At 53.5% G+C, this 2,500-nt stretch overlaps 1 protein-coding gene across 1 annotated transcript in view; it reads left to right on the top strand.

Annotated features, from left to right (window-relative positions):
• Nucleotides 1–2,285, top strand: part of LOC105908813 (FERM domain-containing protein 4A) — a 78,185-nt gene extending 75,900 nt beyond the window's left edge. The window contains 6 exon segments of the mRNA XM_031565205.2: nucleotides 269–498; nucleotides 500–553; nucleotides 556–846; nucleotides 848–1,027; nucleotides 1,030–1,141; nucleotides 2,161–2,285. Of these exon segments, the coding sequence (XP_031421065.1) occupies nucleotides 269–498; nucleotides 500–553; nucleotides 556–846; nucleotides 848–1,027; nucleotides 1,030–1,141; nucleotides 2,161–2,261 (968 nt within the window). The 3' untranslated portion in view covers nucleotides 2,262–2,285.
• Nucleotides 2,286–2,500: the final 215 nt, after the last annotated feature.

The following is a 2,500-nucleotide window of genomic DNA, read 5'->3' as shown; positions in this document are numbered from 1 at the left end:
CACCCTGTCGCCATTCTACTTGCTCTAAGGGGGTCCAGGCACTGGGCTCTGTAAAGCGTATTGTTTTGATGCTGTATAAATCAAATGTAATTGAATTGAATTGAATTGAATTGATTGAAGGGTCAGACTGATTAGTTAAAGGGGTATTAAACCTTTTCCCTGTTTCCCCCTCCTTCTCTCTCTCCATTCCCCTGTCCCTTGCTCTGTCTGTTTCTCTCTCCCTCTATCCCTCCCTCTCTCTCGCGCTGTCTCAGGTCGTGGATATCAGCCCACGCGCTGCACAGTCTGGCCCAGCACTTCCGCCACCGCAGCTCCAGCCTGGAGTCGCAGGGTAAGCTGCTGGGCCTGGAGGTTGAGGCGGGCGCCTCCTCGCCGGACCTCTGCCCGCACACGCCGGGCACCAACGGCTCCGACCCCCTGGACGACTGCTCGTCCTGCACCAGCCAGTCCAGCTGCGATCACTTCTACCCGCCGGGCCAAAGCCGGTTCCTCCTCGGCCGCCACCGGCCACGCCAACTACTCCACGCTGGCCGAGGACTCGCCCTCCAAGGCCTCGCCAGCCGCCAGCGTCAGCGCCACCGCTCCGCCGGCCACCTGGGCAGCTCCAACTCGGGCAGCATGCCCAACCTGGCGGCATCCCGCGGAGGGCCCGGCTGCAGCGGGGCCGGCGGCTCGGGGTCCAGCTCTGGGGTGATCGGCGGGCCCCAGCACGGCGTCTACATGAGCAGCCAGAGCCAGCCGTCGTCGCAGTACCGCATCCGCGAATACCCGCTCTACGTAGACGGCGGCAGCCCCGCCGGCGTTGTGGTGCGCAGCCTGGAGAGCGACCAGGAGGGCCACTACAGCTGTCAAGGCCCAGTTCAAGACCTCCAACTCCTACACGGCCGGCGGCATGTACAAGGAGGGCTGGGGCGGCGAGGACGGCGAGGGGAGCAGCGGGCGGCTCACGCCCTCGCGCTCAACAGATCGTCGGACTCCGTCGCTGGGCCGAGATGGGGGGGGGGCAGCCGGCGGCGGCAGCGGGGGAGGGAGAGCGGCGTGTCGGAGGAGCTGCGCTGCTGGTACCAGCGCTCCAGCGGCTCCATCAAGGAGACGAGCGGACGCAGCAGCCGGGTGGGAACGCTGGTCAAAGGGTCGCCAGGTGAGACAGGAACTCACAATCACACACACGCATGTAGACTTCATGTACACACGCATGCATCCAAAGATAACAGGTCATTCTGTGCACTCTGTGTAAAAATATTCAGATATACGAACACATTCATTATATATGTGCAAACACAGATTTCACATACAGGTTAATAGAAAGAAACACCTTAGATTCTTTGACAGGTTATACGAGATCAATGAATCAAATAGTCAATATGTTAATACTTGTTGACTTGACAAATAATTGAGCACAGAACAAGTAAACTATCAGCACACATACATGATTGCAATACATAGTTGAGTTAAACAGAAACAAAGCCACAACATTTGCCATAGCAATAATTCAGTAAACTGACACAGCTGTCACAAACCGTCTCTGACATTTTGTAGAATGAGGCCTCCTGAACATCTTCGGTTCATGTGTGAGATAGTATATGTGATACGTTAAGGGCTCATTTATATATGGTCTGAGAGGCAGCACAGTGCTGGTCTCAAGTACATTCCTTTGCTTGTGCGTGTGTATGTGCGTGCGTGTGTGTGTGTGTGTGTGTTTGTGTGTGTGTGTGTGTTTAGTGTGATGGTGTGGTGTTAAGAGTGGTGGGTGGTCTGCTGTGACTGAGACAGGGGGATTATCCCCCTCTCTGGGTAGATGTGACTCACTGAGAGCGAGGCAAAAAACACACAGCACTGTGTGTGTGTGTGTGTGTGTGTGTGTGTGTGTGTGTGTGTATGAGATAGAGAGAGAGTGTGTGTGTGCGTGTGCGTGTGTGTGTGTGTGTGTGTCTGTGTGTGTGTGTTTATAGAAGAGGTATAGGTGGTAGACGGTAAATTGATCCCTTACCCTAATGAAATAATGTCTGGGAGTGTATATTTGTGTGTTATGGATAATTAAAATGTAATATGTTTGATGCAATTTGACTGTTAACTGTGTGTGGGACAATATATCATTGTGGAAGTGACTGTATTTTTAATAATCCTTCTACGTGTGTGTGTGTGTGTGTGTGTGTACAGTGGCCTCCCCACATAGTCAGCGGAGTGGAACTCCGTCCAGTGAGCTGGCAGCAACACCCCCCATCAGTCCACAGCATATTCTGAGCTGGCAGAGCGGGTAAGACAGAGTGTGTGTGTGTGTGTGTGTGTGTGTGTGTGTGTGTGAGAGAGAGAGAGAGAGAGAGAGAGATAGACATAGTGACAGAGTATGTGTGTGTGTGTGTGTGTGTGTGTGTGTGTGTGAGAGAGAGAAAGAGATATAGGGAGAGACAGAGTGTGTGTGGTGTGTGTGTGTGTGTGTGTGTGTGTGTGTGTGAGAGAGAGAGAGAGAGAGATAGACATAGTGACAGAGTATGTGTTC

Source organism: Clupea harengus, chromosome 3, assembly GCF_900700415.2.
Source record: "Clupea harengus chromosome 3, Ch_v2.0.2, whole genome shotgun sequence".
Taxonomy (NCBI): Eukaryota; Metazoa; Chordata; class Actinopteri; order Clupeiformes; family Clupeidae; genus Clupea; species Clupea harengus.
This window is presented reverse-complemented; position numbering and strand designations above follow the sequence as displayed.